The sequence below is a fragment of the Microcaecilia unicolor genome, chromosome 12 (assembly GCF_901765095.1).
Source record: "Microcaecilia unicolor chromosome 12, aMicUni1.1, whole genome shotgun sequence".
Taxonomy (NCBI): Eukaryota; Metazoa; Chordata; class Amphibia; order Gymnophiona; family Siphonopidae; genus Microcaecilia; species Microcaecilia unicolor.
In genome coordinates this window covers 106834398-106848012 of record NC_044042.1, presented here as the reverse complement: position 1 = coordinate 106848012, position 13615 = coordinate 106834398, and the positions used below count along the sequence as shown (strand labels likewise).

The 13615-nt window shown below is 43.8% G+C and overlaps 1 protein-coding gene across 2 annotated transcripts in view; it reads right to left on the bottom strand.

The window, feature by feature from the left end:
• Positions 1–13615, bottom strand: part of MPP3 (membrane palmitoylated protein 3) — a 178200-nt gene that overhangs the window by 64237 nt on the left and 100348 nt on the right. For both annotated transcript variants that reach the window (XM_030221016.1, XM_030221015.1), the window contains 2 exons: positions 9896–10057; positions 6872–6952 (listed from right to left, as the gene is read on the bottom strand). In XM_030221016.1, the coding sequence (XP_030076876.1) occupies positions 6872–6952; positions 9896–10057 (243 nt within the window). The remainder of the gene's footprint in view (positions 1–6871; positions 6953–9895; positions 10058–13615) is intronic.

The following is a 13615-nucleotide window of genomic DNA, read 5'->3' as shown; positions in this document are numbered from 1 at the left end:
AAGCACTATTGGGGATTCTCCTATTTTTAATTATTATTATTTGGTACATTTGTATCCCACATTTCCCACCTATTTGCAGGCTCAATGTGGCTTACATAGTACCGTAAATGGTTTTAGCAAACTTTGAACCTTCTTTTAGGAAGTTATCCAAACCTTTTTTTTAAACCCATGCTAAGCTAACTGTGTTTACTACATTCTCTGTCAACGAATTCCAGAGTTTAATTACTTGTTGAGTGAAGAAATATTTTCTCCAATTCGTTTGTAGCTTCATTGCGGGCCCCCTAGTCCTAGTATTTTTGGAAAGAGTAACCAAGTGATTCACGTCTACCCGTTCCACTCCACTAAATCTAGTCCTGCACATGTTTCAATGCTATTAATCTAATAACTTCCGCATACAACTGGTGCCCAACTTTAGGTGACCTACTACTACTAATACTTAACATTTCTAAAGCGCTACTAGGGTTACGCAGCGCTGTACAATTTAACATAGAAGGACAATCCCTGATCAAAGAGCTTACAATCTAAAGGACACGTGAACAGTCAGATCGATACGGGCAGTCAAATTGGGGCAGTCTGGAATTCCTGAGAGGTAAGAGTTAGGTGCCGAACGCAGGTAGCACAGGTAAGCGACAGCGGGCAGGGGGATCGAGAGGGTCGTCGGGCGGGCGACAGTTGGAGGTGGTTCTGGCGGGGGGGGGGGGGGGGGGCGGCAATGGCAGTGGGGGTCGCCGGGGGGGGGGGGGCTAAAATGTGCCCCCTCACCTTGGCTCTGGACCCCCCCTACCAGCGAAGTCCAGATAAGCCCCTGCTGGAGCCTAATATAATTTAAAAATCATTAAAAAAAATGTCCCACTTCTAAAAGAAAATCTCTCTCTAGATTATCCTAGAGAGAGATTTTATTTTGGAAGTGGGACTTTATTTTTATAGATTTGGATATTTGATGTTTCCATGTCCATTTTGATCTTTGTATAATAAATGGCAAGACCTCCACCTTCACGGATATCCCTCGTAGAGATTCCAGGACTGGCTGAAGTCTGTCCTTGATGACCTGAAGCTTGTTGGCAGCTAGCCAATGCTCAATGAAGACTGAAGACTCAACTCCATAACTTATTGAAGATAAAAATAAAATAGAGATATTCTTTCTCGTCTTTGACTCTCCCCTCTACATCTAAACCTTTTCCCAATTGCATTTTAAAAAATATAAACTGAACACATGTAAGAGCGAAAGAAATGCAGTTTAGGTACATCAACCCAAGCTGAAATGTCATATTTATTTATTTTCTGCTTGGGTGATGTGCTATTTTAAATTTTACAGTCTCTACATTCCTGACACGCACTGAGCATCTCTTGTTGGCGAGGAGAGCGAGGGAACGCAATCTGTTTATGCTGCAGCCTTCTATAATTTTTTCCCCTTTTAGTTTGGGAGCAGCAGTGTTAAAAAAGAAATCGTGATTGATCTGTCAAGCTGCCAGGTTTAGTCTCTGCCAGATACAGCGCAATGTTCTGAACCGATCAGAGAAAAAAAAAGAAAAAAAATTAGAATACCTAATTAAGCTGGAAAAGAGCCAGTCTCTTCCTGATAGTACAATGAAATCTGCGCGTAGGGAACCTCCCGGATACAAAAAATATGTCTTTTCAACATCAGATATTTTTTCTTTGTAAAAGTGATTTACAGAGGACCAGCAAGGCAACTGGGTACATCAGGAGAGTGGACCCTTGGATTGAAAATAGCTGATGGACTTAAGTTAGTGAAACCATGTAAGGACGCAGTGGCCAGAGTCAGAGGGATGCTAAGATACAGTTGGATAGAGGCTGACTGAAACCAGTGGTTTTGGTTCTGGCTGCAACTGAATCCTTGGCCGAAATTTGCCACTCAGTTTCAGCCGGAAGTAGAGCCAAAACCAAAAATGGCACCTCGTGGGACTTCCTGGAAAAACTGCCACTGCCCCCCCCCCAAAAAAGGGTCAGCCAGGCAACCACTCAACATAGTAACATAGTAGATGACGGCAGAAAAAGACCTGCACGGTCCATCCAGTCTGCCCAAGATAAACTCATATCTTGAATTTGTACCTGTTTCCTTCAGGGCACAGACCATATAAGTCTGCCCAGCAGTATTTCTCGCCTCCCAACCACCAGTCCCGCCTCCCATCAGCGACTCTGGTACAGACCGTATAAGTCTGCCCTCCCCTATCCTCGCCTCCCAACCACCACCCCCCTCTCCCATCAGCGGCTCTGGTACAGACCGTATAAGTCTGCCCTCCCCTATCCTAGCCTCCCAACTACCAACCCCTCTTCCCCCCACCTGCTCCGCCACCCAATTTCAGCTAAGCTTCTGAGGATCCATTCCTGCTGCACAGGATTCCTTTATGCATATCCCAAGCATTTTTGAATTCCGTTATCGTTTTCATCTCCACCACCTCCCGCGGGAGGGCATTTCAAGCATCCACCACCCTCTCCGTGAAAAAAATACTTCCTGACATCTTTTTTTAGTCTGCCCCCCTTCAATCTCATTTCATGTCCTCTCGTTCTAATGCCTTCCCATCTCCAACTCCAACCCCTCTGCCCTCCCACCACCCAAAGGCCCTCCCATGGGCCTACCTTTGCTTTAAGCAGCCTGGTTTCTAGTGGTTTCTACAGGATCCTCAGCCAAAATGAAATTACTCCTGGTTATGCTATTTCCAATGCCACGATGGCCGCTGGGTCCAGCCCTGTGAGACTGCTGAGGAATCTGTGAAGGCCACAGCAACTGGGGATCACTCTTGCCCAGAAGAAGCCACTAGACCACCAGGCCATTTAAAGGTAGGCCCATGGAGAGCCTTTGAGTGGTGGGAGAGCGGAGGGGTTGGGGTTAGATGGCCAGGGGGGACCCACCCTCTTCCAGGAGGGGAGGGAGGGTGACTGTGGCAGAGAGTGATTTGGGGAGGGGCTGGAGAGTTTCGGTTCCAGCTGAAAGCGTTCTCTCGTTCATTCTATACCTCCTTTTTTCTCTTTCTCGTTCCCTCGCAATCCACCCCCTTCTTCCGAGAGTGGGGCGGCAGGGATCATCGGCTGTACTGGCGACTGCAGCTTCCGCTTCGGCCCGCGGCTCTGACAAGTGCTTGTCAAGGACATCCTTTTTGGACGTCTTTGGCATGCGCAGAGCAGCCAGCAAAACGCTTTTTCACTCTTTCTCGTTCCCTCGTTCTTTCTATACCTCCTTTTTTCTCTTTCTCGTTCTCACGTTCATTCTATACCTCCTTTTTTCTTTCTCGTTCCCTCGTTCTTTCTATACCTCCTTTTTCACTCTTTCTCGATCTCTCGTTCATTCTATACCTCCTTTTTTTTCTTTTTCGTTCCCTCGTTCATTCTATACCTCCTTTTTTCTTTTTTGTTCCCTCGTTCTTTCTATACCTCCTTTTTCACTCTTTCTCGTTCTCTCGTTCATTCTATACCTCCCTTTTTTCTCTTTCTCGTTCCCTCGTTCATTCTATACCTTCCTTTTTCACTCTTTCTTGTTCTCTCGTTCATTCTATACCTTCTTTTTTTTCTTTCTCGTTCATTCTATACCTCCCTTTTTTCTCTCTCGTTCCCTCGTTCATTCTGTACCTCCTTTTTTCTTTCTCGTTCCCTCATTCTTTCTATACCTCCTTTTTCACTCTCTCGTTTTCTCGTTCATTCTATACCTCCCTTTTTTCTCTTTCTCGTTCCCTCGTTCATTCTATACCTCCCTTTTTCACTCTTTCTTGTTCTCTCGTTCATTCTATACCTCCTTTTTTTTCTTTTTCGTTCCCTCGTTCATTCTATACCTCCTTTTTTCTTTTTCGTTCCCTCGTTCATTCTATACCTCCCTTTTTCACTCTTTCTCGTTCCCTCGTTCATTCTATACCTCCCTTTTTTCTCTCTCGTTCCCTCGTTCATTCTATACCTCCTTTTCACTCTCTCGTTCCCTCGTTCATTCTATACCTCCTTTTTTTTTCTTTTTCGTTCCCTCGTTCATTCTATACCTCCTTTTTTTCTTTTTCGTTCCCTCGTTCATTCTATACCTCCCTTTTTCACTCTTTCTCGTTCCCTCGTTCATTCTATACCTCCCTTTTTTCTCTCTCGTTCCCTCGTTCATTCTATACCTCCTTTTTCACTCTCTCGTTCCCTCGTTCATTCTATACCTCCTTTTTTTTTTTTTTTTTCGTTCCCTCGTTCATTCTATACCTCCTTTTTTCTTTTTCGTTCCCTCGTTCATTCTATACCTCCCTTTTTCACTCTTTCTCGTTCCCTCGTTCATTCTATACCTCCCTTTTTTCTCTCTCGTTCCCTCGTTCATTCTATACCTCCTTTTTCACTCTCTCGTTCCCTCGTTCATTCTATACCTCCTTTTTTTTCTTTCTCGTTCCCTCGTTCTTTCTATACCTCCTTTTTCACTCTTTCTCGTTCTCTCGTTCATTCTATACCTCCTTTTTTATTCTTTTTCGTTCCCTCGTTCATTCTATACCTCCTTTTTTTTTCTCGTTCCCTCGTTCTTTCTATACCTCCTTTTCACTCTCACGTTCACTCGTTCATTCTATTCCTCCTTTTTTCTTTTTCGTTCCCTTGTTCTTTCTATACCTCCTGTTTCACTCTTTCTCGTTCTCTCGTTCATTCTATACCTCCCTTTTTTCTCTTTCTCGTTCCCTCGTTCATTCTATACCTCCTTTTTTTTCTTTTTCGTTCCCTCATTCATTCTATACCTCCCTTTTTTCTCTTTCTCGTTCCCTCGTTCATTCTATACCTCCTTTTTTCTTTCTCGTTCCATCGTTCTTTCTATACCTCCTTTTTCACTCTTTCTCGTTTTCTCGTTCATTCTATACCTCCCTTTTTTCTCTCTCATTCCCTCGTTCATTGTATACCTCCTTTTTCTCTCGTTCCCCTCGTTCTTTCTATACCTCCTTTTTCACTCTTTCTCGTTTTCGCGTTCATTCTATACCTCCCTTTTTTCTCTCTCGTTCTCTCGTTCATTCTATACCTTCTTTTTTTTCTTTCTCGTTCATTCTATACCTCCCTTTTTTCTCTCTCATTCCCTCGTTCATTCTATACCTCCTTTTTTCTTTCTCGTTCCCTCGTTCTTTCTATACCTCCTTTTTCACTCTCTCGTTTTCTCGTTCATTCTATACCTCCCTTTTTTCTCTCTCATTCCCTCGTTCATTCTATACCTCCTTTTTTCTTTCTCGTTCCCTCGTTCTTTCTATACCTCCTTTTTCACTCTCTCGTTTTCTCGTTCATTCTATACCTCCCTTTTTTCTCTTTCTCGTTCCCTCGTTCATTCTATACCTCCTTTTTTTCTTTTTCATTCCCTCGTTCATTCTATACCTCCTTTTTCACTCTCGTTCTCCTGTTCATTCTATACCTCCCTTTTTTCTCTTTCTCGTTCCCTCGTTCATTCTATACCTCCTTTTTTCTTTTTCGTTCCCTCGTTCATTCTATACCTCCTTTTTCTTTTCGTTCCCTCGTTCTTTCTATACTCCTTTTTCACTCGCCGTCGTTCTCCCTCATCGTTCATTCTATACCTCCTTTTTCACATCTTTCCTCGTTCTCTCGTTCATTCTATACCTCCTTTTTTTTCTTTTTCGTTCCCTCGTTTCATTCTATACCTCCCTTTTTTCTCTTTCTCGTTCCCTCGTTCATTCTATACCTCCTTTTTTCGTTCCCTCATTCATTCTATACCTCCTTTTTTCTTTTTCGTTCCCTCGTTCTTTCTATACCTCCTTTTTCACTCTCTCGTTCTCTCGTTCATTCTATACCTCCTTTTTCACTCTTTCTCGTTCTCTCGTTCATTCTATACCTCCTTTTTTTTCTTTTCGTTCCCTCGTTCATTCTATACCTCCCTTTTTTCTCTTTCTCGTTCCCTCGTTCATTCTATACCTCCTTTTTCACTCTCTCGTTCTCTCGTTCATTCTATACCTCCTTTTTTCTTTTTCGTTCCCTCGTTCATTCTATACCTCCCCTTTTTCTCTTTCTCGTTCCCTCGTTCATTCTATACCTCCTTTTTTCTTTTTCGTTCCCTCGTTCTTTCTATACCTCCTTTTTCACTCTTTCTCATTCTCTCGTTCATTCTATACCTCCTTTTTTCTCTCTCGTTCCCTCGTTCATTCTATACCTCCTTTTTCACTCTCTCGTTCTCTCATTCATTCTATACCTCCTTTTTCACTCTCTCGTTCTCTTGTTCATTCTATACCTCCTTTTTCACTCTCTCGTTCCCTCGCAATCCACCCCCTTCCTCCGAGAGTGGGGCGGCAGGGATCATCGGCTGTACTGGCGGCTGCAGCTTCCGCTTCGGCCCGCGGCTCTGACATCCTTTTTGGACATCTTTGGCATGCGCAGAGCAGCCAGCAAAACGCTTTTTCACTCTTTCTCGTTCATTCTATACCTCCTTTTTTCTCTCTCATTCCCTCGTTCTTTCTATACCTCCTTTTTTCTCTTTCTCGTTCTCTCGTTCATTCTATACCTCCTTTTTTTTCTTTTTCGTTCCCTCGTTCATTCTATACCTCCTTTTTTCTTTTTCGTTCCCTCGTTCTTTCTATACCTCCTTTTTCACTCTTTCTCGTTCCCTCGTTCATTCTATACCTCCAGCACATCCCAGAATGCACCTGACAGGCTGTCGCCATTTTGAGGAGGCGCCCGCAGAGGAGGGAGGGAGTGTTAGTTCCTTCCTCCTCCAACTATGAGATCAGCCATCGGAAGAAGGGGTGCCAGTGCGGGTGTGGAGGGCTAGCGGTTCCATTGTGTTTAGAATCTTCTGTGCTTTCATTAAGGTTCATTCTATGGGATCCAGAGACCAAGAAGCATGGGGTGATTAAGGACCAAACACCGAGGGACAAGAGTGGCATTAACGCATCATGATATTTAAAAATTGCAGACTCACGGGGTATGGCAACGCCATACTGCTGAGGATTCTCCATCACCACTTTCCGTTTCAGCTCACTAATTCTTGCCCCCAGAGAACCTGGAATAGAAGAGAAGAAAAACAGGCTGGACCTCTTAGGAAAAGGTGGCATTCACCCACTCTACTCCATCTCCCTAAGGCAGGCCCAACAGTAATCCAAGTCCTTGGAGATGGGCCAACATCAGCAGATCAGAACCTATCAACGCATCTATCAATTCGGCAAGCAAAGCAAGTAAGTTGTCAAGGTGCAGAATGAGACTTCATGATGGAAAATGTATGCACTATATAATAGGGGGCAATTTTTAAGGACATTTTTGAACTCCCCCCCCCCCCCCCCCAATATGCAAGTAAAAATATACAATTTTATCCACACTGTAGTGGAAATGTTCTTGGGATGGGGGTTAAGTTGGGGAGAAACTGTGCTCATACATTTGGTTAAAAGTAAGTAGTGAATTTTATGATTGAGCATACACATTTTCCTCTGCAGGATTTGGTGAACTTTGAAAACTACCTCACGGAATTTATGCTCCTTCTTTTCCCATGCACAAATATTCCAGGTTATTTTATGCACAATTGCTGTTCTAGAACACTAGGTAGAACGTTAGGGACATAGCTCCAGAACACTAGGATAGGTAGTAGTTCTAGAACACTGAAGTTCTTTTTAAAACACGGTCCTATGTGAATAAAATAACCTGGAATATTTGTGTGTGGGAAGAGAAGGAGCATAAATTCCGTGGGGTAATTTTCAATGTTCGCCAAATCCTGAAGAGGAATACTGTTCTAAAACTACTACTCACCCTAGTGTTTTAGAATTACTACTTAGTGTGCTAGAACTACTACTTACCCTTGTGTTATAGAACAGAAATTGTGCATGCAATTGCCAATATAGAATCTGCAATTAGCCTGTGTTATCCTGGTGCATAGTTCTAGAACACTAAGGTACGTAGTATTTCTACAACACTGGGGTACATAGAGGCATATTTTCAAAGCACTTTGGGAGGCTAAGTTCCATAGGTTTCTATGGAACTTTGGGAGGCTAAGTGCTTTGAAAATGAGCCTCATAGTAATTCTAGAACATTAGGGTAATTAGTAGTTCTAGAACACTAGGTTAAATAGCTCTAGACTACTTACTCTAGTGTTCTAGATCTACCACATACCCAAGTGTTCTAGAACTACTACATAACATACCCTAGTGTGCTATAATTACTACGTACTCTAGTGTTCTGGAACTACTCTTTACCAAATCAATGGCAGGCATCAGAGGGCATGATTAAATGCGCCACTGAACATGCGCATCTGATAATATCCTATTCCATGTGTGCAGAGACGGTGGACAAGTCCATGGCCTGTGCATGCCTTGTCCACACATACCCTCCCCCCCCTTTGTTGGTTGACGCTAAGGCACTTACCAAAGCTAATGCACTCTGCGTTATTCCTTAAGGCAGCACATAACTGCCAACATAGGAGCCCCCTCACCCCCAAATGCACTATTTCTAGACCTGTCTTAAGTGCATATCGAGCAGGCACATTATAAACACAAAACACCGCTCCACCTGCAGAAACGCTTTTCAAAACGTACCGTCTACTCTTATAGTTCTGATCTGCAGAAGTATCCACAGGACAAAGGAGGTTCAGGTAACTTTTCATTAAGCAATTTTCAAACTGAAAGTCAGTTACATACTTTCATTTTCAGAAGTGGAGCAAGGACCACAAATACCAATAATAATTTTAAAAAATACCCACAGATTTTGCAGCAAACTGCCCCTTAATTCACTTTAAAATATGAAGGTGGAAGATAATGGGACTTGATTTCTGAAATTCTATAAATGTTGCTTAAAACTGCACGTGCAAATTTAAGTGCGCACCCAATCTGCATTCACAGTTTAAATAATGAGCCAATTAGCATCGACAATTGGGTACTAATAATCATCAACATTAATTAGCTTTAAAACTTACGTACTTTTAGTCACACAGCCAAGGGAGGGTGATGGGTGTTCCTAGAATTTATGCGCGCTGTTACAGAAGAAGGGGTTCTGCGCCTCAATAAGATGCCAGGATTTATACCAGAGTTTATATGGTGTAAATCCTGGCATCTAAAGTTAGGTGCTAAGCATATTCTATACATAGCACCTTTCAATGACATTTATAGAATAGTGCTTAGCATGTAATTTTTCAGTGCTATTTATAGAATTTGGTTCTCTAGGTGGAAAACTGAAGAATTCACAGGGATCCCTTTGATAGCGTTACCATACGCACGTGAATCTTTCTTGTTTTCTGCACTCACCTGCCCTTTTGACTCCCAACTTACAGCTCACTAGTCAAAATCTGTATCTTTTGCACACATGCAATTCCTGAAGAGTGAAACAGGACCCCAAAGCCCAAGCTGCGTTTACCATGGTCAATATCATACAACTGGATAACGCTAAGCACATCTCTTACTCTGCTGTTTGAATACAGCAGTTGTAGCAAAAGGTTCCCAAGCTCTTTAATCTATTTTTCCATACAGGTTGCCTTAGCTTTTATTGAACTGGAAATAAGAGTTATCCACAGACCTGGATGAAAGTGAGCTTTATTGTCTCGAGAGCACACATGTCCCACCCCTCCCCCCACTGTCCTGCATCCAGGACCCAGCACAGTGACTCAAACTTGACACTGGAAGCTTTACCAACAGGGGAGGGGTACAAAGGGAGACTTTTCCCCATAATCGTAAAAGGCAGATGCAGAAAGCGGAAAGTGAAAAGAGCCCCTAAAATGTTCCTACCACATAGGAATTCAGTGCACGGCAATTTCATTAATCTGCATGCTGCCGTCTACGATGCCATTAATCAAGAATTATAATGAGCTGCCAGAATTCACATTAGGTTATCACCACCTGTTTCTAACAATGGGAACATGCTTACAAAAGATGTAGCCCAGAGGGCCTGGGGCAATGGGCAATTCTTAATGACAAAATCAGAATCAATCGCTATCCTATGCTGGGGTGGACCAGACTTTGACTCTCACCAGTTAGGACGACCACCCTATGCTGGGCACCCGGTTGATGTTGGTACCGCATCACTTCCTCATAGGTGAGAAACTCCGGGGCGTCCGTGTGCTCCGTCTTAGGCTCGTTCTGATTGCTCTGTCTCTCCTTCCGGCTCAGCCTGAAGCTCCTGCGTAAACCAGCTTCAAGAAAAGAAGACATATCCACTGTAAAGGTTTAAAGGGCAATTTTCAAAGCCGTTTCCACAGCAATACAGCGGTTTAGTTATAGAAATGTGTTTTTATAGCATTTCCCAATTTACAAGTGCGTAAAAATGTGTGTAATAATTTTTCCCACTGTAAGGGGAGATATTGCTGGAGGTGGAGGTCGGACACACACATCTGGATATTTATTTAGCATGCAAGCATTTTTAATCAGAAAAGATATCTGTACAAATCAGCAAATGTAAATGTGCTTTCCGGGATAAGTTTTGTAAAAGCACACACAGGCATAATTACAAAATTCTCACTTTAATATCTAGGGGAGGGGGAGGGGGATGGAACTTGATACATTGCCTTTCTGTGGTTACAATCAAAGTGGTTTACATATTATATACAGGTACTTATTTTGCACCTGGGGCAATGGAGGGCTAAGGGATCCCTTTTACCAAGCTGTGGGAAAAAGGGCCCATGCTAGCGGCGAGTGCGTCTTTCCCGCGCACCAGGGCGCTTTTTACTGCAGCAGGTAAAAAGCCTCCAGATATATACGGCCATGCAGGGTAAGAGAACTCTTACCATGTGGCCATGCAGCGGGGAGCCCTTACCGCCACTTACTGAGTTACCGCCGTGCTCAAAATGGCATGCACTCAGAGTAAGACTACTGCCGGCGGCCACGTTCCAAGTTAGCATGCAGTAAGCTCGCTTTGGGTTCACTACTACTCTGTAAAAGGGCTCATAAGTGATTTGCCCAGAGTCACAAGGAGCTGCAGTGGGAACTGAACCCAGTTCCCCAGGATCAAAGTCCGCTGCACTAACCACTAGGCTACTCCTCAATCCACAGGCTTCTTATCACTTGCTATTTCTTTCTGGGGGGTATGGATTAGGATATTATCCCCATTTTCCTGACAGAGGGGCCCTTTTACCAGTCTGAGCTACAAAGTGACTTACTCAGGTCATTCTCGTGCGCAAGACCCTTTTTACTGCATGGGTTAAATGGCCAAAATTTCCGATTTTTTTAAAATTAGTGGTCATATGCTAATTTTCCTGTTAGCGCATGACCCCTACTGACATCTGTTTTGTAAGCAGTGAGGCTCACGCGCTAACCACACGCTAACTGGATCGCGTGTGGCGATGTATCTGCCCTAACTGATTAGTGCAGAACACACCTATGTTCTGCCCCTAGATTCACCCCCAGCACTAAAAAATGAAATCTATTTTTTCGCACTGACGCCAAAATTACCACAGGATGCCTGAGCGTAATCTGCAGTGAGGCATTTTAAGCTGCACTAAGTATGCGTTACTGTTTATCACAGCTTAGGAAAAGGACCCCAGAGACTGACTCACTCTGCCCTAGCCCCATTGCCTTTCAGGAAGGCGCGTCTGAATGGCAGAGGGCATGACCTTAATTTTAAAAAGAAAAGTAAAAAAGTCGCATTTTTAAAAGAAAATATGCAAATCAAGAACAAGCAAACGGCTGCCTGCTCTTCCAAACCTCAGGGGACTGGGTTGAAAACCTGCTGCCAGTCGGGGATTTCAAGATATCCTCACTGAATTCAATGGGGATATCCTGAAAACCTGGACTGGCTGAGTGTGCCCCAAAGACTGGGTTGAAAACTCCTGGTCTGTAGGAATAAAGCAATAGAGGAGTTTAAGAGCCATTTGAGAAACCAAAGGGACCCGACACGGCCGTGTTTCAGCACATCGTCTGCGTCAGGGGTCTATGCACTCAAGAACAAGTAAAAATAAATGTAAAAATGAAAATTCATAACTGAACACATACAATCAAACATATAAAAGACAAGTGACCGACTCACCTGCAAATGCGCAGTAGAGACTTCCCTCTCTGTCCCGCCCTCGCGTCAAGACGTGATGATGTCAGAGGGCGGAACAGAGAGGGAAACGGCCGCTGCTGAGCCTGGAGACGAATGAAAGGAACATCGCCGGCGCACCAACCTCCACCCTCCCCCCATCCCCATCGTCGTCGCCGCTGCTCTCATGTCAGTACAGGGGGGAGGGAGCGGCGGCGAGGAGGGTAGCTGGACATGGGGGGAGGGCAGGAGAGAGAGGATGGTTGGTGGACGGGGGGAGGCCAGGGGATACAGGAGGGCTGCTGGACATGGGGGGGAGGGCAGGGGAGAGAGGAGGTTTGCTGGACATGGAGGTGAGAATTACAAATCTCGCCCGTTTTAACGGGCTTAACGGCTAGTAAATATATAAATAAAGAGAAGTCAGATAAATGAACCTTGAATATCAGTGACATATAACCATATTAAAAAATTGTAAACGTTTGAAAGGTGAATAAAGTATACAAAAATAAGAAAATTGACATCCATATTGTTGAAGAAATAGAACCATATATACTATTTACATAAATTAATATAAACATTAGAACAAAAAAAAAAGAGACCCTGAAAGATGCACAATTGCTAGTTAAAAAAAAAAAACAACAGCTTGAAGGGGTCCAATGAAATAATGAAAGCGCTAATGATCTGACATTTGGCAACATATATGCGAGTTCCGACCTATCTCGCCTAGTCCATCTTTTGCTGTCCTTACATTAGGAGTAACGATTAAGTGATGTTTTGATTAACACAGCCTTGTGTACTATAGAGTCTAATTGGCCAACATGCGCCAATTTGGAACTACCCCGGCTACTGCGTGGCCCGGGCAGTAATTAGCATTGCACGCACGCTGACAATTACCACCCGGTTAATGCTTGATACCTTTCCGCTAAGTCAATGGGTGGGGGTGAGATCTGAGGCTCAAAATGGACGCACGCCAATTTTTATTTTGCCGCACGTCCACTTTCGGCCAAAAAAAAAAAAAAGAGACATTTTTTGCAGGTGCGCTGAAAAATGAACCTGCGCATGTCCAATACATGTGTCTACACCAGTGCAGGCCACATTTCGGTGCACCTTACCCCCTGAATGTCTTCTCAAGGTGATCCTTGATCTGGGTGATAAAAATTAACTATTTTTGCAGACAGAATGAGGAGAAAAAATTCTGTTCGCCCATAGCTGTATATTTAGAGTATATGATCTGGGCATGTTTTGTGTTGTGACAGTTTGGTTGTATTGTGTTAGAATGTGTTCTACACTCATGATTTTTGGCTTCCCACTTAGTCACCTCTCCCCTCTCCAGTCGGTTCAAAACTCTGCTGCCCGTCTCGTCTTCCGCCAGGGTCGCTTTACTCATACTACCCCTCTCCTCAAGACCCTTCACTGGCTCCCTATCCATTTTCGCATCCTGTTCAAACTTCTTCTACTAACCTATAAATGTACTCACTCTGCTGCTCCCCAGTATCTCTCCACACTCGTCCTTCCCTTCACCCCTTCCCGTGCACTCCGCTCCATGGATAAATCCTTCTTATCTGTTCCCTTCTCCACTACTGCCAACTCCAGACTTCGCGCCTTCTGTCTCGCTGCACCCTACGCCTGGAATAAACTTCCTGAGCCCCTACGTCTTGCCCCATCCTTGGCCACCTTTAAATCTAGACTGAAAGCCCACCTCTTTAACATTGCTTTTGACTCGTAACCACTCGCC